Below are 24148 nucleotides of genomic sequence, written 5' to 3' on the forward strand. Positions count from 1 at the left end.
GTTATATAATATAATTTAATATTTATATATGTGCATATATTCAAGCACACTTCAATACTGCAGTAAGATCCCTCTAATTGCGCTTCTGTTTTCATATTTTGTGATCTGGCAGACTTATTACGGAAATATTTTAAATCATTCTTGAAAGATTACGGTATGTGTAAGTTCATTTAAATTCGCTACTAGCTTTATAGATAACGGTTTGTGTTCTGTACTGTATTTTTCTTACATTTTGTTTTTTGTTTTATTTTGCATATTTTTTTTCTTAATTTGTTCTGTTTTCGTTAAAATTTTTTTGAGTGCTCCTCACACTATTGTATTGATGTATTTTGCTTTAGCTAGGTTAATACAATATTAGAATGCACTCTTTTTTGCGTTAGCTGATGATGAGATTATATCTTTTAATTATTTTGTTTTCCGGCTCTTTAATAATTTTTTTTAAATAAAAAGTCTTTTAAATATTTTTTATTTCATTTTTATTTTTATAATATTTTCTTTTTTCATTAATCTTTATTAAATTATTTTTCATGTTTTCTAGAAATTTCTAACTATATATATCAGTGCATCCATCTAGTGATAGTGATAATGATAGATAAAATATTTAGCTGTTCTTTTATATAGATATAGCTTTTATATAGCTGTTTCTCTTTTATAGATATAGCTTTTATATAGCTGTTTCTCTTTTATAGATATAGCTTTTATATAGCTGTTTCTCTTAAAATATTATTTAAAGCTTTGAAAACTTAATATTTTTATAACTATAAAGTTTGTATTTCTCTTTCAGACTTTTTCTACAGTAGCAGAATTAATTGTTTACCATCAAAATGAACCAATTTTACTTAAGAATCGTGGCGAACCAGCAGGAAAAACCAAATTATGTAAATATCCAGAGAAAACATAAGCTGTTGATGTTTATTTTATTATTGAATGCATTTATTTATATTTTTTGTGAATTCCAGAATTAGTCTCTAAATGTTGAATGTTGCCTCACTATGTTACGGTAAGAATTTTAATAAAGTGAGAAAAATTCCTATTTTTTACAAAACCTATATAAATTTATTGGATTTCATTGCGATTATTATTCATGTACAAGTTAATTAAAGTGAAATATATTTTTACTAAGAAGGCACTGAACACTTTTATCTGCATATTAAAATATTTCATATTTTTAGAATTTTGGAAACTTTATACGAGTTGTTACAATTGAAAATTCTATATACATTGTTAGATTTAGAGATCTATTTATAAGTTAAATGGTGTTGTAAAAAATTTACATTTAAGTTTTTCTCCTTCATTTGATTTTCACTCATCTAATGAACTGTTTTATTTGACGCTAATTTAAGTATGTTGTTATGTACAATGAGAAAATTTCTTACCTACTTAGTAATTGCAGAATGAATTAAAACTTAGGTATTCGTAAATTCTTTTTATGAGCTTAAACATGGTTTTTGTAATTATGCACAATGTTCAGAAATTTCATCTATATTTATAAAGAAAAGAAAAGATAATTTAAATTGCTTTTAAGACCCATATTCCATCTATGTTTTCAATATTCATTCTTATTTGTTATATATTTTAATATTTATTTCATCTTGTATGCTAAATATTTTAATAAAAAATCACCTATGAGATTGTTAGTCATAGTACATATGACTTGAAAATTATTTGCTTTCTACTAAGTTATTAAAAATATTAGTTTATTATTTAACTTCTAATAAAATGTGGAGGTCAGCTAAATTGAGATCAAGGCCTCTGTTTTCATCAAAATAACAGTTTATGCATAGCTGATCACTTTGTAATTTATGCATAGCTAATCACTTTGTATACATAAATGAAATGCATGATATAGATTTTATTTATACTTTTTTCAATTAAAAAATGACTTAAATTTACTTATAATGATTTTAGTTCTTTAAACAAAATGCATTGATGAAGATGATTTTTGCAGATGTTGCAATTTTATCAATATTTTCTGGTTTTTGTTTGTGCTAGAGCTTTATTCAATGATTTTATATATTTGACAAAAAGTTGTATTATTTTAATTTTTATGAATGTTAAAAATGAATGTTTTATTTGAAACTTTAAATACATTCCAAACTTTTGCTTTTCTCAGGAGTTGTGAACATGACAGTATTTTTTTTGTTGTATATTTGTGAATAAGAAAGCTTATGGTTTAAAAAAATATTTAACGTAATTAACTTATTCAAATTTCAATACATCCTTTAAACTAAAAAGTATATTGATGTTTCAATATTCTTTCTAATTTTACCTAGTCTTTATGAACTAATTATTCCTGATTTATTTTTATTTATGAGGAATTTCTTTCATATGTTTTTAATCATATATAAGAAGTAGATATATTTTTATATCAAACAGTTTAATAAAATCATGACTGCCTTCAATAAGAGAGAACATTTTGGATGCAAATATTTCTGTAAATTGTTTACAAAATATGCAAATTTCATGTTTTTACAAGAAAATTGAGTCATTGATCTTATTGCAATGATCAATAACTATTTCAAAATGTATTTCAAAATTTTTTATGAATAAAACTGAGCAATAATATTTTGATAAGTTGTATCCTGGTTTATTATTTCACTTGTTTTTCCGTTGTGAATCCTAAGTCTCAAATGCAACAGCTAAATTCAGATACTGAATTTCCAATTAAATTGTCAAATTATTCGACCATGAGATTCTTCCTTGTACTTGTGATTTTTTAAGCAATTTCCTTTTTAATTAATTTCCAATTTTTGATTTTTTTGATGACGTTGAAAAAATAACCAAATTGCCAAAAATATTCTATCATGCTCTTTACAAAATCTATTAAAACTAAATAAACTTAATCTAAATCAACTTAAATTTCATAGATTGGTCAAGATAGAATTCGACTTTTCATTGTGATTTTTTAAGTGATCATTCACCAATTTTTGAAAATTTATATTAGTTTTGGCATTTTCTCATTTATATAATAGTTTTAGTCTTATACCTTAATCTCTTATTAATTTAATCTTATTTAAATAAAACTTTATATTACTATCATTTCCTAATTCCAAGCAGTTTTAGATTATATTTTCTATCCAGTTTGTCTATTAGAAACAAATCAATGCTTTTGTTAAAAATTTGAAAAACTTGCTGTGAATTGCAATTAAATAGCAGTATTAAAATTTAGCGTGGTATAAAGCAAAATATTACTATCAATATATTTATTGCAAATTAGCCGTCTTAATTACTTTTAAAATCTGTTTAACCAGTTTGTCTGTTAGTAATAAGTCAATCCTTTGTTTAAAAGTTTTAAAACTTACTGTGAATATTTTTTTTACTGTGATTTTTTTTAAAATTTATAATTAAAATTGAAACTTTACATTAGATGAAGCAGCGTTTAAATAAAAATGTTGTTAGTAATAGATTTAATGCCACAAAATAATTTTTTTAATTATGTTCTGAACACATTTTAAATTTTTTAAAATTTAATATGCTTTTCATTTTTAAGCTTACGTTTGATTACACACATAACTTATCTTTAACCGTTTCTCAAATAAAGAAGTAAAGATTCTAGTGCATTTTAAAATAATTATCTCGCTAACATTGGAATATAAATTTAGAAACCATGCTAAGCTGAAATAATTCTGTTTTTTTGCCCCATGAGTCAAGTTGAAAATAAATAGATAACTATTAAAAATTTTACTTTATTGTATTTGATTCTTAGGATATTATTAAAAATTGTTTCTTTATTGTAGAACATTTGACTCAGAGTCAAATGTACTACAAAATCAGATCAGATGCTATTTTCTGGCAACAAGCAGGTATTATAAACAACACAAGATTGTTACAGAATTTTAAGCCAAAAACTTGAGAATAAACAGATACTATTAAATTTTTAAACTAGAGGGGTAAATACAATTATAATGAACAAATTAGTAAAAAAAAAATCAATTAACAATTATTTATAAAATTATACATTTAGTACTTTATTTAAATAATTCTCAAAACTTCGTATTTTATTTTTTCTGGAATAAAAGTGGTGAGTTAGCACAGTTCTTAAGCTATGCTTACCTATTTTGCAGATTATCTTATGATGACCATCACTAATAAAACCATCATTGAATTCAATTTGTTTTGCAATTTGAAATTATTGCATTTTATTTGCTACTATAGTTGAATCGTAAATGTTACAAATATATAAATTTCAGTCATTGATTATGTCACAAAAAGGATTTTATGTCTGTGTGTCATCATTCTATTGGCACCTATAAATGAATTTTTTTAATCACTTTTTCAATTAAGTTAGTAAATTTTTTTAAAATTAATTGATTGTTTTTAAAAAAATTCAAAGATAAATTCAAAAATACTTCTTTTTTCAGAACTCTTTGTAACACCTGCATCTGATGATAATAAAACTATTTTTACTGGTCTGTCAGGAGAAAAAACATTTAATTAGGTTTTATGTTATCATAATATATTTAGTTAGGTTATAATACTAAGTCAAGTTGTTTAATTGTAAAAAGTATGTGAAATTTTTTTAATGTTAATAAAATATTTTTTTTTTTTGTGTTTGCTAAAAATCTAAATACTGATTTAGTTTTGTATAATTTCACATCAATTTTATAATGCATTTAATTTTGTATCATATGATATAATTTTTTTAAATCAAATATTTAAAATAATAGTTCAGAAATAGAACCCATGGTTACTAAAAATAGAACCTTACAACCCATTATTACTTTTGCTTGATTTAAATTGGTTCCCTCTGTGTGCTTAATTAAAGCGCTAATAGAGAATGATATGTTAAGTGTTTTACCGTGTCAGTTTTAACTCTGAGTCTGATATGTATAAAATTTCATCTTCATCAGATGGGAACATGTTTATGATACAAATGTAAACACTTTATTTATATCGACTGCTTTCTAGAAAAATATGCGTCTATTTCTACTACATCGTGCAGGTGCTGAAAACGTTGGATTCGCAACTGTGTCTGAAAAATTACAGTTGACACTCAATCTTTTCGTTAAATTTAAAAACTTGAAAATCGTGATTCTTTTCCGATTAAAAAAGAAGAAAAAAAAATCTTTAAACGTATTATTCAACTATCACATTTATGATGGCCTCATCCACTTATCTTAAGTTTCGTCTTTAAATATATAAGTTTTAATTCTTCGCTCTGGTAATTTTTTTATCTTAATTATCCAGTTATATTAAAATAAAAGTAGTAATTGTCTTAATGCAGTTACATAAAAGCAAAAAGCTGTTACTCTACTTTCCATTCCAAACATGCTCGCTCCCTAAAATTTGACCTGGCTCCAAGAAATGGTAAACTTTTGTAGATCTCTCATCACTTTCTCTTTGAGTTTTTTCAAACTTCAAATCACAAATGAAGATTAAGAATCCGTGGTTGTTTTTTTTTATTTGGTTTGAAATGGTTCCCAGTGTATGAAAGAAGCACTAATACCCTCCCCATTATATGCAGAGAAGAATGATACAGGAGGTGGTTCACTGTCTGATTTTTAACTCTGATTTGTGTGAAAATGCACCTCTCGGGAAAAACATAGGATGTGTTGGTAATTGTAGTTGCGATCTTTGATAAATTGATGGGAACTGAACAACATCGAAAGGCACCTGTCTAAATTGCGGCAAAGCAAAAGGATCATAAGTGTTGCCCACTCTACGACCACCCCCAGGAATTTCATTTGTTTCATGATCAGAAAATATTCCTCCTCTTAAAATCTCAAAATGACCATTGCCCAGTAAGTTCGGATTCTGTCTGCTTTCTTTTACCGCTAGTTCGTCCACACTTCTGAGTTTAGCTCGTCTGCGTGCTGTCGTTGCCTTGGTGGACTGGGCTTTGAATGGTGAGGGTATGGGTACAAATCCAGATTCGTTTGCTCCTGTAGTTGGATTAAACTGTTTTGAAAATTTGATCTTCTCATTTATTTTTGTTGGATTTGTGATTTTGAGTTTATCGGTAGTTGTAGCTCTTTGTTCTTTGCTGTAATTAGTGGCGTCGTATTTCGTTCTCGACGGCGATGTTTGGTTTTCCGTATCTTTATTAGTTTTATTGGAATCGCAGTTGGTACTGCAATATGGTTTAGACGGTGGCAAAGTTCTCGTACCGTATTTTTGCTCCGCTGCCGGTTGAAGCTCTTCATAGTAAATGTTAGTTGTAAGTGTTTCTTTGGATTCACCCTTTTGAGACTTAAGTTTTGATTCTGACGAAAATGTCCCTGCAAATAAAGAGAAAATATCAAACATTAAAGGTTGCAAGTGTGAAAGTTATATAAGAAAGTTGAAATACAGAGGATATTAAAGGCTAGAAATAAAAAACAGCGTAAATATAATTTTTTTTGTTGCAGAGAAATGTGTTTAAGACCAAGTTAAACAAAGTTAAGAACGCAAAAAGGAGAACTCCAGTAGTAATAATTTAAAAAGATCACGCTGGTTGATTGTGGCATGCGCAGTAAGTAGAAAATGTCCTAAATGTCATCAGAGCTCTGTGATAAGTCACCTGGCATTTCACGTTTGATAAAAATAATACGATAAAACGAACAAAAATAAAGATAAAAATAACAAATAATTCACGATGAGGCTCAGCGGGTTGAGCGTTTGCTTTCCAATGAGGTGAACCAGGTTCGAATCCCAGCAATGGCAGATCAATACGAATTCCGCATCCGGCTAGCACTGACCACAGTGCTGACGTAAAATAGCCTCATTGGTAGAAGGATCATGGGTTAGAGTCCCCTTCCCTTCTGGATAACCGTGGGTGATTTTTGTGGGTTTCCGCTCCATGTAGTGCAAATGCGGGTAAGTTCCGTCAAAAATTCCTCTACGAAGGCAATTTTCTCCTAATGCTTAATCCAGAAGTTTCATTGTTTTCTGGATTTATTTCAAAATTACAAGTCTACGCAGTTGAACATTGGTTGTCGTAAACCCAAAAAATTAGGTCGATTGTTCAATGACGGTTATAAAATAAAATAATTCACGATAATAATAATTAATTTTTAGAAGGTTTTTAAAAACTAAGCGTAAGCAAGTCAATGCAAGGTGTAGTTAATTACGAACACAAAGGATTGCAATGGAGAACGCCCCAAATTCTAAATGCGAGTGTTTTTAATTTTTCAACTTTCCTGAAAAATTTTCTCTTTTGGACTTAGGTCGTTTTCCATTTCTAGTCCTTACCTCAATTGCTTATACTACTAAGAACGTATTTATGAAGTGCAGATTTCAGGTAGCTTTATACGCCTTGTTTTATTATTGCATTATATTCTGTTAGGAGTCATGGTTATTACTGCAAAAAGACTTAAAGCCTCGAGTCATTTTGTGATAGTTCAAAGCCTTGTGTATTTTGGTTATCTTGAAGATTCCTTTTGCTTTGTTAATCATTCTTTGCTTTGCTATATCTTAATGTTATTTTAGTCTTTTTGAATCAATTAGAGAAATGTGTCAGCAAAAATATATTTGCAATTTCAAAGAAACGTTTTAAAAATTAATCATCAGTAAAACCTTTATTCATCTTTTGAGACTTTTGCTTTCCTTTAACGTTTTGCTTACGATCACATTTACTTTTCATTGCTAGCGGATTATGTAATTTTTAACCAGAACTATAGTTATTTGGCTTTCAGCCATATCTGATTAAAAATATTTGTTACAGATAAAAGTTTAGTTTTCGATAAAATTTATAATTTTTTTCAACAATTATCAAAATTTAACTAGTTACTTATTGCAATTTTCTAATAATATTCCACTTTTTAAAATTTCCTCATGCTCATTGATAGGTTAGAAAAGCTCTCAAGCTTTGTTAATGATTTACCACTCTGAATTTTACCAAATAAAATAATAATATTTTTTTCTTTAACATTTTACGTAAGCTTATATTCTGTAAAATATTTTATTAAAACAATTTCCGAGTGTTGAACATTTGAAGGATTTTTTTCAGACATTAAACACGGAGAAGGGAGTTGTTTAGGAGTACACGGACTAAGCTCAAAGCAAAAATTGTGAAAATATATGCTACGTTGCAGAAAATTTGATGTTCCATAATATTGTAAGACTATATAAATCAAATTATTAATTTCTGAGGTTTCGAAGGAACAAGATTGAAAATATATTTAAAAAGCGTGACTGAAGCTTGATGATCCGTACTGATTGCATGCTATGCATTTCTGTTTTAATCTTTGTGAATTCTCAAAAAATTCGAACTTCTGATTGAAAGGTTGCAATGTTTTTTTTTTTTTTTTTTTTTTTTTGGTAATTCTCAGACAGACATTGCGAATTCAAATTGACCTTTCCAAAGCATCTTAGACATGCTTTATACGAGTGTATCTTGAGCGCCTGCCTTATACTTTCCAGGAAATTGTCGGAAAGGCCACACGTTGTCCCCCATTTAAATGAGGTAACTGCACGCCCGAGCACAAAACACAAGGCTTACAACTTTACCTCAAACCAGACAACTTGCCACTCTCATAAACACGGATGAATGTGCAATTGTTCAACAAGAAAGCAGCTAGCACCAGCAAATTACTCTGTCATACTGGTTGATTTCTTGGATGTTTCAGAGCATATAGTGGGTCCTTCGTTTAAATAGTCCGTATTTTCATATAAAGAGAGAACTAAGGAACCCTCTTCTTTCCAATGTCCAAGAAATTGACCCTTCCGACAGTGAAGTAGTGGATTGTCTGTGCAGGTTTCTTTTGAATTGCTGCACACTCGTCTAACTTTTTGAGAAAGATACGTTACCTGGTTTGAGATATAGAGAAAAAGTTTTGAAGACCTATGTCAAGGGTGCAGTTGTGCCTGATTGCATTTTGACGACAATGCGTGGCTAACATAGAGCTCATTTTTTGAGTGGCGAATTTTGATGGTTGGTCCGGTTGGTAGACGTCAATCACATGAGCATGTCTGAGATACCCTCACGCCCTTACCGAAAACCACCAGGATCAATCTGAATAATTTTCCGTATTCAACATTTCCTTGTGTAAGGGGTCACCAATTAATTTTTCTTTTTTGTTCAATTCTGCAACCATCTGATTCTTATGAGTGTTACGCGAGATCATGAGTGTGTATTACAAATGTTGAAAGGTTATTTTATTTGTATTATATCAATCGATGTTTATACTAATTTTTATTAGCATCTGTCAAATAGTTCTTGAGATAATCGAAATTGATAGTTCTTGAGATGCCGAAATTTTTTTAAATTTTTAAACAGTGTAATTTGTGTTAAAAAAATTCAAAAAAGAATTTTGTAAAACTGATTGGAACAAAAACACTAGGATAAGAACAAAAAATAATTAAATTTGTTTTCGAATTTCTCTACCACAATTGGGATACCTTTTTAATTTCATTAATCAAATTAACGTATTTAATTGACTATCTGCTGTTTCTAAAGAGAAATTGATGCAGATAATCGTTATCTACGGTACAATGCATATTCAATTATAAAGCAAGTTTTAGCTGGAAGCGGATGCGAAATGATTTTTTTAAATCCAAATGCGAAATATTTTACTGAATGAATGAAATATTTCAAAAAGTAGTTTGATTTTAAAGGGTGTCATTTGACACGTAATGCACATTTATTTACGACTTAGTTTTCAATTGAATTCAATTCCACTGAATGATGTTTATTAGTAGTCTACATTTATTTTTTATTTTAGTTTATATTTTCTCATTTTATAAAAACATCGGATTATTTCAACGAAAAAAATACATTTTTTCAATTAAATAATCAGAACTGACGAATGTTTTTTTAAAGATAAATGGCAAACCCTATTAATATTTACTAAGGAGTTGGTAAAAAATAATTTCGGTTAAAAAAATGATTTTTTTAGAATATAAATTACTTAAAAAGAGTTTACTAGAATCTGTAATGGAATTAAAAGCAGAATTTTTATCTTAATATTGTGAGACGGATGTTTCAGTTTTAGGACAATTATATCTGTTTGATTCTAATGATCCCCTGCAAATTTCATTTGAGTAAGAAGCCCTCCTACACGAAAATTTATATAGTTGCATCAACTAATAATAATTTAACAGAGAAACAAAAATAAAGATGTAAAATCGCATATTTTAAAAACCTTTAACACGCATTTTAAACAAATCATTTTTTAAAATAAAATTTCGTTTTGTTTAGAACTAAATGATTAATTATAGTTTCTTTTCTTTCAATTTTTTTTATGTACCGAAATTCTTACTGAATTCAGGCTGCAGTTTAAATGTAGAATAATTTAAAAATCTGACTAAAGGTAGCGAAAACAAAATACTTTTTGACAAACCTAGCGATATAAAATAAAACCTAAATGCATTTTTATAAAAAAAGTATTTTCCTTTTACTGGATGGAGCTAAACAATATTATAAATCTGGATATAATGGATATGGATATGGGTATAAACTATATACAATATTATAAGTTTATATATAGATATAAACTATATTCAATATTATAAGATTATATATAGATATAAACTATGTATAATTTTATAAGTTTATATCTAGAACGGACCATTTAAAATTAACAACGCATAAACTCATAAATCAAAATTTAATTTCAAGATTACCTTTGAGTGCCATGCAGAAAGAATAGATGATTTCATCATCAATCATATTAAGTAATGATAGTTGTTTCTAGTGATCCATGAATTAAAATGTAGCGAATTTAAGATACGTCTCATTAAATTTGGGCAAAGAATTAAAAGAAAAAATAATGATATCCACTAGAATGAATCTGATAGCTATGATATTGAATGAACTTTTCCTCGTGGACTAATGTGCATGTTTGAGTTTAAATTCAGATATGTAATTATTTTATAACATTTCTTCGGAAAGTGTATGCTACATTAAGCTTATTAATTGATTCGTCCGTGACATTCTATGTTCTGCTTTATTTATATATAGAAATGAACTTAAAGAAAACAAAGATTTTTCGATTTACAACGTAAGAGTTTATTGTGTAAGGAAAAATAGATTATTTAACAATTTGCAAAGGCTCATTTTCGAGTTTAGGAACGTATCTCTATCAGTTGTAAGAACATTAATTTATTCCGTCAAGTCCTTAAATAAGGCGATTATTTATAGGCTATTAAAAATAATAATACATGAAATAATAATACTTAAAATAATAATAAAATAATAATAAATAATAAAAATCTTCCTGATCTTATTATGCATTCTAGAATTGATTTTAAAAAAATTGCTAAAATATTGCTTCACATTTTATCCATTGTACTCTTTTTTTCTTTTATTTGTACTATTTTTTGTTGCTTTTTTATTCTATTCTTTTTATGATTATTTTAACTTGATTTTTCAAAGTTCTGTCACTAAGGAAAAAAAATGCCATAGTTTAAGTGCCTTACACTTAAAACAATGTGATGATTTTATTACTGATGATGACTATATATGCCATCTTGCCGTGAAGAATTATCTGGATTTTAGAACAGACAAATTACTTAAATATTTTAAGTTATTTAACTTTTTAAAAACATCTCTAATTTGGTGACCTTTTACCACCTAGATGGAAATTATCAAAATCACTGCCGTATTCTCAGTTTTTGCAAATTTTTATGAGCCCAGGTAATGCAGCATCGGAGAAAGTTTTTAAATATTAAAAAATTAGACCACAAACGCTTTTTACTCTCACAAAACTGTTACTTTTTACTATATTGACGTTTTGCGTCATTTTCCAAATATGCGTAAACAGCGCTGGCTCTAGATTGGCTAAACTTGACCTAACAGTTATGAGTAACAGTTGTAAACGCACAACAGTTAAAAAAATAGCATATTATTCGTAAAAAAGCATCATTTTATATTACAACTGAGCCTTCTAAAAACTGCCCTAAATGAAACGCATAATCTCGTTTTTATTTCCGTCTTCAATCCACGGTTTGACAGATAGATCAATGTGGAGCCATAAAATGGCGAGTTCCTGAGAAATAGATAAGGTACTCTTAAATGGCAATATCTATTAAGAAATATTTAAAACATCATGCAAATTAATCATAACCGCTACCTTTTAGATTGACATCAAATAAGTTTTCTGAGCCAACACTGCGAGTCAACGCCCGTAATAGCTTTTTAGGCGTTTGTTAAGATGTTATCTTTTGAAAGTAATGTGTCATGCTGATGTAAGGTATGCGATAACATATTTGCTTTGTTGCCGAACGAAATAAAGGATTTCATGACGGTGCAACTTGGACAGTTAGATTCAGTAATAAGTAATAAACTCTCTAATCAAATATAAGTGACAGTGCTTCATTTTGGAATAAAGAATCTCAGTTTCAAAATAATATATTAAAAATACACTCATGGACATTATCATCAAAGATTATCGTTTTTCTTTGATTTTCTAATCATTTACTTACATCAAAGTAGTCATTACGTATGTAAAATTTCGTTTAATTTTGACGACTCCTTGGTGCGCAAATTTTTTTGTCCATGAGTGTAATTCTTCAATTTAATATTTAAAAAGTTACAAATCTCTTTTCAGGAAGAAAATCAAAAGTTTTCGTCTATTGTTCTCTACAGTTCGCCCACCGTATATGATATTACTACCCTACAATAATAGAAGAGGCACTTTCGGGTTTTGATTTTTTTTTTTTGAATTTCTCAAGTAATAATAGTAGACTATTTTGTTTTATTACAATAATAGAAGAGGCACTTTCGGTTTTTGATATTTTTTTTTTTAATTTCTCAAGAAATACTTAGTGGACTATTTTGTTTTATTACCATAATAGAAGAGACACTTTCGGGTTTTGATTTTCTTTTTGAATTTCTCAAGAAATACTTAGTGGACTATTTTGTTTTATTACAATAATATAAGAGACACTTTCGGTTTTTGATATTTCTTTTGAATTTCTCAAGAAATACTTAGAGGACTATTTTGTTTCATTACAATAATAGAAGAGACACTTTCAGTTTTTGATATTTTCTTGAATTTCTCAAAAATACTTAGAGGACTATTTTGTTATCTTAGAAGTGTTTGGTTCATGCCATTTTTCATACTTTGCGATAAAGTTTAAAACTTTCAGGGTTTTAGGGACCGACAATAAATTACAAAAGAAAACAGGTATTTTTGAACACCCTATGGCAAAAAATCAAGGAATAAGCTTGTAACTTGTATCGATTACTGTGGTTGTTATTTGCAATGACTGCACAAAATTTTGTAAATCTAGCTTAAATATTTGTAGAGGTACGAACATTTTTATAAAAAAAACTATTCTTTTTGTCTCATTTTTTGCTATAACTTTAAAAATATTCAGTAAATTAAAAATATTCAGAATAATTTTTGGGGCAATTTAAAATTCATTACAAAATTGTTGTTTTAAAATTTGAATGTTAAAAAATGCGCAAGATATCAGTATTTAAAGTAGTTCTTTTGTACTGTGCATGCGCGGAAAAAATTTAAAATTATTTTTTCATAATTTTGTAGTGAATCGTAGTTGGCAACGAATGGAAAAAATTTGATTTAAAAACTTAAAGAGTTTTACGCAATTTTCTAAGTAGTTTTTATACTTTTTAAGAGAAAGTTTAAAACAATAAGAGGTTTTTAGTATATTTAGTCTTGTTCTTGCTGTCCAGTCATTATAGGGTAGTGTAATTTGCAATTTGCATTTGATAAAATTTGTGAAAAAACGCTGATTATTTTGAGCTTTCCTTTAAAAAGTACAGAAACTACTTAGAAAATTGCTTGAAACTTTTAAATTTCTTAAGAAAATCAGATTTTTCTTTCTATTAGTTGCCAAATACGATTTACTATAAAAATATGAAAAAAATTATTTCAAATTTTTTTCCGCACATGCGCAGTACAAAAATACTTCTGTAAATACTCATATCTTGCGCATTCTTTTCACAATCTTTTTTTAAATTTTAAAACGATAATTTTGTAATTTACTTTACATTTTTCAAAAATTTTGTCTAATTTTACAGAATATTTTTAAAATTATAGCAAAAAAAACATTAGACAAAAAAAATTAGTTTTTAATAAAAATGTTCATATTTGCATAAATATTTAAGCTAGATTATCGAAATTTTATGCAGTCATTGCAAATAGCAACCAAAGTAATCAATTCAAGTTGCAAGCTTTTTTGCTTGATTTTCTGGTGTAGGGTGTTCAAAAATACATATTTTCTTTCGTAATTTTTTGTCGATCTCTTAAACTTCTGAAAGCTTTAAACTTTATTGCTAAGTGAAAAATCGCCTGAACATTAGAGTATAATCGAGTAAAAGTAACAGCCAAGTAATAAGTTTAAAATACTTCTACAGAGCTAGGGGATGGGCAATTCTCTTATTGCAATATGAAACAATTTAAAGGGTAGCTTCTACTAAAATTACTCGTGAAAATGTGTATAATTTCTTATGACTATTTTCCAATTATTGTTGGAATGTAGTAATAGAGAAAGGTATTAGATATGAACATTATTGGATGTATTTATATACATATATATCATTGTTTTATATTTACATTATATGCAAATTTAATACTATATAGCAATTTACACCAAGTATTTTTAAACATTTTACAAGAGGAGTGATACATTATATGACTAATAGAACAACAGATTGAAAAAATTTAGCTTGTATAAATTATTTAGAAACAGTGGAATATTATATTAACATAAAGCTTTAAATTAAAAAAGATTACACTAGTATGTGAAAACAAAACTATAAACATAAATATGAAGGAAATCTTGTTAGAGATCAATATGATCTAACGATTACAAGTAATCAAATCATTGAATGAGTGGTATTATATAAGGTTCAATAAGTTCGTTTGCAAATGTGCAAGTTAACAAATGAGCAAAGCAGTGAATCAGCAGATAAATAGTTGAGACAAAAAAAAATAAAGATTAGCGATTACACGGTGGAAAAATTACTGTAACTTATGAAAATGATATTTTAGTTAAAACAAAAACCCATTATTTTGGTTAATAAAATAAAAATATTCGGTTGAATAGCGGTGACTCAGGGGATAGAATGCTTGCCTCTTAATGAGTTGACCCTGGTTAGAATCCCAGCAATGGTTGTTCGATAAGAATCTCTCACACGGCCCGCCCTGACCACAGTTCTGACGTCAAATATCCACAGTGGTAGACGGTCCATCGGGTACAGTCTCTTTGCCGTCAGGCTAACAGAGGGAAGTTGCCGCGATTTTCTTAACCATAAAACGCAAATTCGGGTTAGTTCCATCAAAAAGTCCTCCACGAAGGGAAATTTCTCCCAATACTTGATCCAGGAGTTCCCTTGTCTTCTGCATCAGGATCAAAACTACAAAGCTACGGAGTTGAACATTGGTACTCGAAATTGGGTCGACTATTCAACGACGGTTATAGAAATAATATAAGGTTATTTAACAATCAATTTGATAAATTTTCCCTTTAAATGGTAATGGTTTACCGTCCATTCTGTTTTTCACAATAATAGGTTTTACTACCACACATTTAGTAAAAAATACAGAAACTGAAAAATAAATTTAACAGAATAAATGGTTTTTATACCATGCTAATGAAAAAAAATCACCAAATCACGAAAAAATTACTAAATTTTACCATATTTGCCAAATTTTATCATATGCTGTTAAATCATATTTTAATGTTTATTTTACAATCGTCGTAACCAAAGGCACTTCCTAAAAATTACAGAGCTTTTCGGTGTTCCTATTGAGCCAGAAGCATGATTCATTTTACCATATTCTGGTAGTTAGACCATACTTTTTTTCTCAGAGTAAGAGCCAATAAAAGAATATGTTATTCAATTAATGAGTGAATTATGGTTTTAAAGATGCAATCATTCACCATATAATTAATACATAATTGTTCACTCATTGATTTATTAATTTATAGAACTTGTAGTTTTTTGATTTATTGATTCCCTGATACAGAGCTTATAGAAGATTTGAGCATGTACGATAAAACGTGGTCAAAGTAAACTATATTTGAAAACATTTTGAAGGAAAACCCATCTTGGCAAAGGGCATGTTTCGTACATTCTGTAATATTCTCTAAGTGCCAAAAAGTTCTTAAAAACCAAAGCAAAGAAGAAAGCAATCTTTGGTGCATGACTTAAACGCTTTTAAACAAACCTCGTTCTTAAGCAATTGAAAATTTTTAAACGTTTACTTGGGTTTTTCTTTGAGAGAAATCAATTAAGACAAATCACCGTTTAGTATAATCACGAACAATCTAGAAACTAGCAGCGCGTGCCACAGCTTATGGTGTTTTCAATTTCCCACTTTTTCTAAATTACAACTAAGTCAAACATCAAATTTCAAGTTTATTCGTGGTCATTGGTGCGGTTAGGAATCAACGGTCACACACGCTTGGACAACATCCAAGGAAAAGCTCAAGTAGTCATGCCTCTTGATTTCATTTCACGCACTACTGTGAGAAAACACTTTCACAACATTTAGCGTGAGAGTATAAACTTGATAAACTTAAGTGTTAATTTGTTTTTATTTCCTTTTAATGTCTTTTAAATAACTTTTTTTGGTGAGATTAATGATGAACAGAATGGCTCGACTGATTTTCATGAGATCATTTTTAATCCGGCAAGATCAAGAACTATTTGATCAATATAAAATTTCTGATAGGTAAATATACCAGCACAGTCGGAATTGAAAATGATATGTAGTAGCGGTAATAATGCTAGGAGCGGCCATTCATTTCCAGACTTGATCTAATGATTCCAGAATATAGCATGTGATTTACAAACCAATTTTATATAACTTTATTTCATTACCGGAGTTAAGCAGCCACCCCATTCCGCGTTTACGACTATCAATCTTCAACTCCATAGCCTTGTAATTTTGAATTCAACCCAGACGACAACTCCAGGATCAAGCATAAGGGAGCTCCAGGATCAAGCATTAGAACAAACCAACCTTCGTGGAGGACTTTTTGATGGAATTAACCCGCATTTGCGTTATACGGAGAGCTGATATAATGCATTTCTGAATTCTGCTTAAAAAGTTTCAAAAACAATTTTTAAAGTGAATTTTTCGGAGTGCTCTTCAGTTTTGTCGAACTTAATTTCATTAAGTTCCTTAAACCATGTTTCTTTATTAAGTTTTTAAGGTTAGGAAAGTAAGTTCTGGTGAAATGCTTCATCTCCAAAACCAGCCCCCCAATCAAAAGGAAATTGCTAAAGGAACAAGGTTTATGGATATCGAAATCCTTTCAAGATTCGTATGGTCCTTAGAAAATTTAAAAAGTGCTCTTAATTATCTAATAAAAAAGTTACAAATTTATTGTTATTAGTTTTTACTTAAAAATTATAAATTCTATTTTACAGCTTTAACGAATAGGCATATTAATTTGAAAATATTAAGTATACTGGGAAATACAAACTTCTTAAAATATATTTTATTAATTTTGCTCCACTTTTTAAATCAGTTAAGGTGTACGCGAACCCTGCATTCCGAATAATTATCAAATACCATTTATCAATTCTTACCATTTGGCTACACTGTAAAAAATTCCGGAGCAAATTACAACAAAAAGTACAGGCATTCAGGGAACAAAAAAATCTGCTAAACCGTAATTTTTTGCAGCAATAATTAACACAAAATCACTAAATCACTCTCATTAAAGAAATATTATTTCAAAAATTACGGAATATTATTTAACGGTTAAAAACAAATTTTTCATTAAAATGGATTTACGGATGATGTACCCAAAATGTCAGCACTTTATACCGTAATTTGATCAGGAATTACAGTGTAGAAAAGGAGGAAATCTCCTGAAAAGTGTATAATATGACAATATCCACCTAAATTTGTACACAGTGTTAATTTGAATCTTGATATTTCTAGGATTAATTATTAACTATTAATAACACATGAAACGACCTTTCATCGAATAAATATACTCTTTTCGTTTGACTCAGATTATTAATCTTCAAGGCAGGGTGGTTAGCCTCATTCTCGAAAATATGATTTTAATAGTTTTGCGAAGTGATGGGTTAAAAATTTAGTGTAATTCTCACTTTTTTGCTTATTTTCCATATCTGAGAAATATAAACATTTTACTCGGAACAATAAAGCTTGTTTGCTCAAAAATAATTTCGTACAAAGTACAGCTTTTAAGAATTTCAAAGTTTGAGGTAATATAGTGTAACTCACACTTTTCCAAAGAATATATTTTTACCTCAAACTATTCTTTGGCATTGTTTCCACATTGGTAATTTAAAAGGTACCAGAATTTTCACTAGATAACTTCACAATGCTCATGAATATCTTATTGTCTTTCAAAAAATCTTGGAAAAAAATAGTTCTCTCCAACAATTTCAAAATGTGACTTATCATTGTAGAAGCTAAAGCTCCCCAATTCTGTAATGATTCAATCAGTGAATTTGTTCTGAGGAAGGACAAAAAATGCCATTTTTTTTCTAAATAATGTATTTTTAAAAATAATTTAGTCGCTAAATTTAATTAATTAACGGAAACATATTTAAGGAATAAACAAAAACGCGCATTCTCTAACTAAGTGTGTTTTTTTATTCAATTTTTTCTCTTTGCAACCTAAATTTTATTTGAAGGACAATTTTCAAGCAATGCAATAGCATATTTTAAAAAGAAAAGCGTATTCCCAGGAAAAAGTAGTTTTCCTCTTAAATCTATTTCACCTGACCAATCTTTGTGGTAAAATCACGTGACTATTTTTTTTATTATTTTGGCTAAATAAAGCTCCGCAATGTTTGAGTTCAATCCGTACCACTCAAAAAGCTGCGACTGGAAGCATAAATCGTAAAGGTGACAGCTTTACAGTTGCCAAATGTTTTGAATAAGCGCCAAATAAGCATTTTGGGCAGTGATGTAAATCGTTACCAGTATTACGATAGAATTTTAATTCAGAAATAGCCAAAATTTGCTGCCAAGGAAGATAAATAAACTGGAAGATTTCACTTGTTTAAAAAGCAGTTGAAGCTGAATAATTTTATTTTTAACAGTCTCGAGCGTTTCTAGCAAATATTATGGAAAATATTTTTGAAAACAAGGCTGAGAATTTTATCACGAATTTAATGCGTAGCTTTCTAGCATTTTCGAAGTTTAGAAATACTGTGGTGAAAACAACAGTTTTCAGTTTTCGTTCTTATACTTATAGTGACTCCCAACTCGATTTCAACGCAATAATTTTTATTTACTGCCGATGTAAAGATTGCTACATCAAAATTAAAAATTATTCAATAAAAAGGTACCAAATAGTTTATTGCAATGACTTAAATTATGTTTCACTGATTAAAAGTTCGATTTTATTGGAATAAAATTTAAGCCTAATCAATTTGCTCGCTTACCACTGCAATGCTTTTTAATTCACAAATTTGTTTTTTTTGAATTCGTAATTAGTTTTCGGTTACTATAAAAACTCATAAATTTTTTTCCACCAAAGCAACTATTTAGCAATAGGACGAAAAGTTAATTTCTTATATTACTTTTCAATTTTAAGTTGATAATTTGCATTCATCATTTTATTTGCATGCGTTGACTGGTTACAGTTTTACACAGCATTTATTACAAAATCCTATATAACTTTCTTACCGTTTAAAAATTGTAAAACATAAGTGAATTATTAAATATGTTAATAAAAAACAAAATAACTTTTGATTTTGATTAGTTTGTTTATAACAAAATGTAGCGTAATGAGATAACTGCATATTTTTACTTCATAATACATTGAAGGAACTTTACCTTTAGCTTTAAGCCTAAAAGTTGGAATATTACAAAATTTCAAACCATAATAATAACAGATGATAATATTAAGAACGGTTCATAAATAACTATTAACGTAAATGTGGTAAAATGAGAGAGAAAAATTGATAACTTTCAGGGAAATATAATTAAATAAGTGTCGAATGAGAACGTATGAAAGGGTAAGTTGACAATTAATTTTTATGATATAGCATTTTGACTAATTTTTACCTTTATTTTAAACTTATGGAAATAAAAGTTTAAAAATAAACAACTGAAAGTCTTAAGGAATGTATAAAGTGTATTTTTCCAATTAATTTAATCTCTATACTTGCTTGAAGAAAGATTATAAAATTTTTTTGGAGAGGTAAATCATTTCTCAAGTAGTTATAAAAATATATAGTGTTTTGAAAATATTAAGAAACGAATTTCATGAATTTTAAATATATGCGCACATTCTTCGAACAAAAACACTCATTTTATTGAAGAAAACTACAAAAGCTGGAAGATGTATATTGCATTTGTATTATATAATTATTTTTTTTTGAAACTTAAATGAACCAATGCCGCTACATAAGCGGTATGACACTTTTATGTATTGGGTCAAATGCTCGATGCAAAAAATATTTAACAACTTTTACCTCTCATAATTCATAATTTTTATCTTTGTTGTTATATTCACAATTAATTTAAATGCATAATTATTATAGATTATTATTTTATTTGGTAGGAAGATAACTTGAAATACTTCTAGAACGTCTAAATTTTTATTTAAATGAAAAATAACCTAAATTGTGCCATAATCAATGTTTTTCTAAATGCGCAAGCTTTGTCTTTTTTTCATTTTTTTCTATAGAAAAGTTGTCAGATTTAATCTGTTTTAATGCAAAACTAATTAAGCTTTGCAAACTTACAAAAACAAGATAATTGGTATTTTTTAGGAAAAAAAACAAGTGTCATAGTTTAGTGGTCAACAGTTACTTTTCGCAAAAAAGGGAAAAAAAAGGTTTTTACGCAAGAATCCACTCAGTTTTTTGTGTTTTGATTAAAAAGAATAATATTTGCTTTCCTCGTAATAAGAAAATAATGGAGTGAAAAAATAAAAAACCGTACTTGTGTCATTTTCTAAAAAGTGTGACATTATGTGCTTTTAATCAATTTATTTCTTTTATACTTATTTTCCTTTGAAAAAACTATTAAAGCCTTACAATTACACATTTTAAAAGCAATAATTTCATTTTGTAAATATTATTATTGAACTTACAGCTCAATGAAGAAATGTCTATTCTGTTCTATGTCCCTAAACTTTACTGGGGAGCATTCAAAGTAAGTTTTAAACATAAACAAAAAGCACAGAAAATGTATACGAGTAATTCTGAATATTTTTATAACTATATACTAAAGTTACTCTGAAAATATAATCAATTTTCCATTAGCCGTAATATATATGCTCAATTTATCATAAGAATTTTAATCTCATATTCTAGTTGTCATTATTATTCTTTAGTATAACTATTATTAAACTGACTAATGGAGGATAAATTTATCAAATAAAATTTATTTTGAAGGAGTTTATCCGTCAAATATAATAATAATAAAATACCACAGGAAGGCAACAGGGATATTTTTCTCTGCCCAAATTAACCCATTGATTAATTACTTCATAGAATGTATGTTAGGTTCACGCTGAAGTATGTTTTATAATGTTCCAGAGAGTGTAGATTAATATTATTAATGATTGGTAATTAAAAAAAAATCATAAATCATGTTCGAATTTTCTTGATTGCCAAACTTTCTTTGTTGCATTTCCCAGTGGTTTTATGTTGTGAGATTAAGAAAATCACGTTTTAAAAGGTTCGTTCTATCAAAATAAATATTAACTATACCGAGTATTATTTGGTATAATGCTATTGCTCGAAGCCAATTCGTAACAGTCGAAATTAAACACAATCAAGAAATTTTTCCGGCATTTATCTCCTTCAGGGGATCTTTAAAAAAACTAATTGCTACAGTACATATGTTAGGTACCTTAGTACCTATATTAAAAATTTTTATTGAAATATTTCTTGCCGATTCAAAGAGCATCTATTACCACAATATGAGCAATACCTATTATCAAAATTAATCAAGCTTTATTGATACCAATAATAGCACGGTGATTTTTTATGGTTTCCCGAAATGAATAAGTACCTTTTCTTCCATTGTTTTCCCTTTTAGCGCATCAAAATAAATATTAATTATATTCAGTATCACTTGGTATGATGGCATTATTTTAATTTTCAATTTAATTAAAGTGGTTTTTGAATGATATCCATTTTATAGAAACACGTGACATCTATTGAAAAATAGGTAAGTTTGTCGAGGGGAAGTATGTTTTGTTCCTGGATTCTTAACTTAAAATATCATCTGCGTAAATTAATTAGCATATTTAAAGTCAACCAGTCAAACTATTAAGATTGCATGTTAGTACCTGAAAATCCGATCATTACATCAACAGTTATTAAAGTGTTACGTTTTTTACATTGCGCACTACAACAACATTAGCAACACCAATTTGAGACAAAATAGACCAATTATTGATCGCAAACTCAAACGAAATAAGTAAAACACAACTTAAGCCTTATCAAAGGTGAATCGAGTTTAAAATCATTTTACGGTTAGTTAATGAATTTGATTAACCCTTTTGAAACACTTAGTTTAATATAACTAAATACAATTATTCCTTCACACATTTAGCAAAGAAAATTAGTCATGGTGAATGTAATTTGCATCTTTAAGCTTATTTTTAAAACAGTTTAAGCGATTATTTAGAGAATTTAAAATAATTATTTTTGAAATTTAAAGACTTGGAGCAATAAAATTATCAGAAATACTTAAAAATTTCTTTTAAGAGTGTTTTTGGAAAAAAAACACCATGATTTTTATATAGTAAATACGATGTTTTGAATAGTAAGCTGATATCTAGGGAAAATACAAACTTTTCGGATGAATCATAACTCGGATTGAAATCACTTTTCGGGTTCCTTTTCATTTTTTCACATTAACACTAAAAAAACTATTCAGTTTTCAAATGAGTAATAGGAGTTGATTTGAAGTAGTAATATGAAGCAAAAACTGCAATATTTTAAACTTGAACACCCACAGTTTATTTCGTTTAAAATGACTTATTCGTTTAAAATATTTAAGACGTTTAAAATGGATAAAGAAGAATTTGCTTCGTAAAGAGAAAATGATAGCGTATGAGCTTTATGTAGCAAGATTTGAACATCTTTAAAGTTTCGTTTCAAATCTATAATAATTTCAGGAAAATGAACATTTTATTAATTACTGTACGATTCACGATGGAAAATTAATGCAGTGGAGTTTGTATTATCCCCTCCCTTGAAAAAAGAAAAGTAAAAAGACAAAAATGTTACGAAAAACATAATGTGACAAATTAAAATAGAAAGTTTACTTACTTTTCGAATCAGTAATTCTCATTGTTAACAGCATATGAAGGATTGCACAAATAACAATTGCTTTTGCAAAACTTGTCATTCTTAGTGCTGTTGTATCCATTTGTATAATAATAAAGTTTTAGTTTTTGAAAAACATGTTTTCGCAAACTTGAGTCACAGATTTTAATAGCGATGCATAAATCAAATGTAAAAGCTAAATTTCAAGGTTTCAGCTGTGTAACTCTCATGCAGTATGATATGCTAAAATGTAAGAATTGAGTTCAAAATTCATCCCATATTTCTGTGAGTTTTTATTTCAGCTTCAAAGGATTTAGCAAGGAACTGTAAAGGATCCAGCAGATTTTTTCTATGATTCATACTAGAATATTTATGACTTTAAATATAGAAAATATTATTTAATTATCCAAAAATTTCTATAAGTAGACAAAAATGATCCATAAATTAAATAAAAGTATTCCAATTGATTTCCAGGAGTATTAATACCTTATCCCATTGCATAGAAAATATTTAAAAAGCATCTTTTATTTGCTGAGATAACAACAGAAAACTGTCAAAACAAAGTTGGTAAAATCAATAGATGGTATTGATTTTATAATGAAAATAAGATAGGGAACAAAATAAGGTTTTAGAACCAAGCTATTATAGCTTAACTTCCATTTGTTTAGCAGTTTATGAAATTAATGACTATTTTGTCGGCATAAACTCAACCAATTATCGTTTGGAAGCTGTCGTCACATAATAATGGCCAAGATATAACCAAAAAGTAGCCATAACGGTGAAAAACTATCTTCCAAAAGGTAAAAGTTTTTACCCAAACACTATCAGTTCTTTTCTGTTGTAACACCCACATTCGAATGGTTGAAAAGGCAGGAAAAAGTCTTCCAAATGGAACAACATAAGAGTGTGTTTCTGTTGTTCCATGCGGGTGATTATTCACCTCTAGCGTAACGACAGGCCAAATGACGTGTTAAATGGTCGCACAGATTCAAGCGAAACAAACGCTAATTTACAATATTTGTTGTACGACAT

General features: G+C 28.2%; 2 protein-coding genes across 4 annotated transcripts in view; one reads left to right on the forward strand and one right to left on the reverse strand.

Annotated features, from left to right (window-relative positions):
- Window positions 1–2574, forward strand: part of LOC107453700 (uncharacterized) — a 63746-nt gene extending 61172 nt beyond the window's left edge. For both annotated transcript variants that reach the window (XM_016070619.5, XM_016070620.5), the window contains one exon: window positions 785–2574. In XM_016070619.5, the coding sequence (XP_015926105.3) occupies window positions 785–901 (117 nt within the window). In that variant the 3' untranslated portion in view covers window positions 902–2574. The remainder of the gene's footprint in view (window positions 1–784) is intronic.
- A 1651-nt stretch (window positions 2575–4225) lies between these two features.
- Window positions 4226–23985, reverse strand: LOC107453697 (uncharacterized). Of its 2 annotated transcripts, none has more exons than XM_016070615.4 (2): window positions 23120–23985; window positions 4226–6218 (listed from the first exon to the last, which is right to left on the reverse strand). In XM_016070615.4, exons 1-2 carry the CDS (start codon window positions 23217–23219, stop codon window positions 5488–5490), a joined length of 831 nt encoding a protein of 276 aa, XP_015926101.3. In that variant the 5' UTR covers window positions 23220–23985; the 3' UTR covers window positions 4226–5487. The 2 variants fall into 2 exon arrangements, with proteins under 2 accessions (XP_015926101.3, XP_071033626.2); XM_071177525.2 differs by lacking the exon at window positions 23120–23985 and adding an exon at window positions 10543–10664 and having other exon boundaries at window positions 5376–6218.
- Window positions 23986–24148: the final 163 nt, after the last annotated feature.

Source organism: Parasteatoda tepidariorum, chromosome 2 (assembly GCF_982258835.1).
Source record: "Parasteatoda tepidariorum strain Cologne lab strain chromosome 2, Ptep-v5.0, whole genome shotgun sequence".
Classification (NCBI taxonomy): Eukaryota; Metazoa; Arthropoda; class Arachnida; order Araneae; family Theridiidae; genus Parasteatoda; species Parasteatoda tepidariorum.